The sequence below is a fragment of the Eriocheir sinensis genome, unplaced genomic scaffold, assembly GCF_024679095.1.
Source record: "Eriocheir sinensis breed Jianghai 21 unplaced genomic scaffold, ASM2467909v1 Scaffold104, whole genome shotgun sequence".
NCBI lineage: Eukaryota > Metazoa > Arthropoda > Malacostraca > Decapoda > Varunidae > Eriocheir > Eriocheir sinensis.
This window is the reverse complement of record NW_026110341.1, coordinates 305001-307586: the sequence shown is the minus strand read 5'-3', so window position 1 is coordinate 307586 and position 2586 is coordinate 305001. Positions and strand designations below refer to the sequence as shown.

The window sequence follows — 2586 nt, the reverse complement described above, 5'->3', positions numbered from 1 at the left end:
AGTCTTATAAAACCGACCTTTGTTATCAGTGCCCTGCTGATGTGAGAACCGAAAAAGTCTTATAAAACCGACCTTTGTTATCAGTGCCCTGCCCCCTTTTTTTTTTTTCAACAGTAAAGGAAACAACTCAAGGGCAAAAAAAAGAGAAAACAATAATGAAAAAAAAAAAGCCCGCCAATTACTGATCCTATTAAAAGAGTTAAGAGGAGTGGCCAAAAGAGAGGTCAGTTTCAAGAGGAGAGGTGTCTGGATACTCTCCTCTTGAAAAGTAAGGAATCACTGATGGAAAATAAATATGGTTGAGTCAGTATCCAAAATATCTCTTGACACCACAGACCACGTCTATAAGTCTGGAAGCTTTCATTTTATATCATTCAAGTGTGATTTACAAGTCAAGTGGCTGAGAGGGAGGTAAAGAAACACGGGAAATAGTCCTTTGCCGTTTCTTGAAGGCTGTTGCAATATTGGCGTCATATCATGTAATACATATAGATAGATATCATATTTGTCCCATCATATTCAAATTCATCTTCACACAGCATAACACATTCATAGTCACATCATGTAATATGTTTTTCATCGTGTTCATGTCATGTCATATCCCACACCCCAGTCATAGGGTGGTATTCACATTCATTCCTTACTCACATCATATCACCCAATCTTATTCTTATTCATATAATTTATTCATATCTTTTCCATCTATCTTCATATCCATGTTACATGTTTATATTCATAGTTATATATGTTATTCGTATCCATATCCACATCATATATTCATGGCATATTTAAAAAATCACGTCATATTCATATTATGTTCTTAATTAATTAATCATACCATATACATATTCATGTCACATAGTCACATCCCTGTCATAGGGCATCATACTCATATATTCACATCAAAGAATATTCACATATAATACATATGTCATACAGGCTATTATATAAACTATATCATTGGCTGTTATAATGCCGACCAAACCCTCATCTTCCTTTATTTAATACACCCGTCATGGATTTAAACCCACTGGCTGTACTAACCGTGGCTACTTGGTCTTTTCTTCTTCTTCTTATTATTATTATTATCTTCCCTTCTCGCCATCATTCTCAGCACGCGTCAGCCCCTCATCGTCCCCATGGCCGCGTACACACGTGTCAATCTGTTTCGTGTCCCCTCCAGTCCCCGCCTAACGTTTTGAACCAGCAAGGCAAGCAACGTCGTTATAAATCTCCCCCTTCTCCTCCTCCTCGCCCCTCCCGTATTCTTCTTCTTCTTCTTCTTCTTCTTCTTCTTCTTCTTCTTCTTCTTCTTCTTCTTCTTCTTCTTCTTCTTCTTCTTCTTCTTCTTCTTCTTCTTCTTCTTCTTCTTCTTCTTCTTCTTCTTCTTCTTCTTCTTCTTCTTCTTCTTCTTCTTCTTCTTCTTCTTCTTCTTCTTCTTCTTCTTCTTCTTCTTCTTCTTCTTCTTCTTTCTCTCTTCCCTTCCTTCCTTCCTTCAAACGATGCAGCAATCTGCCAATCAATGGGGGCATGCGCCGGGGGTGCGTTGCCACGCCCACCCCACAGATATCGGCAGGAGTTATTTTTCGAAGACCCGTCCGCCACTGGAACAGCTTTCCAGCAGAAGTTGTTTGCTCGAAAGCGATAATTTCCTTCCAAGATCGCACTGGTCGTCACTTTGCTGCGTCAGGGGCGAGCTCGAAGTGCCCGCGCGTGCGTACAAAAGTGCTTCAGTCTGTGGCGCAGGTCTCTCAATTGGCTGACGAGCTGATTCACATGTCGCTAAAGCAGGCAGCCTCGTGATGAACCAGCAGGCTTTTTGTTGCCTGCCCTCCCATGTTTTCACGCTTGCTCCTCATCTTCCTCCTCCTCTTCTATTTCCTTCTTCCTCACCGCGGCTTCCTCACGTTTTCAAAGGGCTCGTACAGGCTGTTCTCGACCACCTCGGTCCTGCGGGTGTTGTCCAAGGGCTCGTACAGGCTGTTCTCGACCACCTCGGTCCTGCGGGTGTTGTCCAAGGTCTCGTACAGGCTGTTCTCGACCACCTCGGTCCTGCGGGTGTTGTCCAAGGGCTCGTACAGGCTGTTCTCGACCACCTCGGTCCTGCGGGTGTTGTCCAAGGGCTCGTACAGGCTGTTCTCGACCACCTCGGTCCTGCGGGTGTTGTCCAAGGGCTCGTACAGGCTGTTCTCGACCACCTCGGTCCTGCGGGTGTTGTCCAAGGGCTCGTACAGGCTGTTCTCGACCACCTCGGTCCTGCGGGTGTTGTCCAAGGGCTCGTACAGGCTGTTCTCGACCACCTCGGTCCAGCGTGTGTTGTCCAAGGTCTCGTACAGGCTGTTCTCGACCACCTCGGTCCGGCGTGTGTTGTCCATCGGCTCGTACAGGCTGTTCTCGACCACCTCGGTCCTGCGGGTGTTGTCCAAGGGCTCGTACAGGCTGTTCTCGACCACCTCGGTCCCGCGAATGTTCTCCACGGTCTCGTACAGGCTGTTCTCGACCACCTCGGTCTCGCCTTGGAATCGCATCCTCACATCTGCGGGTGTGTCGAGGACATGCTGGGACCGATAACAGAAGGTACTACTG

General features: G+C 46.2%; 1 protein-coding gene across 5 annotated transcripts in view; it reads right to left on the bottom strand.

The window, feature by feature from the left end:
- Positions 1-1830: 1830 nt before the first annotated feature.
- Positions 1831-2586, bottom strand: part of LOC126989066 (uncharacterized) — a 4840-nt gene continuing 4084 nt past the window's right edge. Inside the window, exons 2-4 of one of the 5 annotated variants that reach the window (XM_050847618.1) lie at positions 2403-2536; positions 1995-2300; positions 1831-1943 (exon numbers count right to left, since the gene is read on the bottom strand). In XM_050847618.1, coding sequence (XP_050703575.1) covers positions 1890-1943; positions 1995-2300; positions 2403-2536 — 494 coding nt within the window. In that variant the 3' untranslated portion in view covers positions 1831-1889. Of the gene's footprint in view, positions 2301-2402 lie in introns of all 5 variants that reach the window. The other 4 variants (XM_050847620.1, XM_050847616.1, XM_050847617.1 and 1 more) reach the window with 4 other exon arrangements.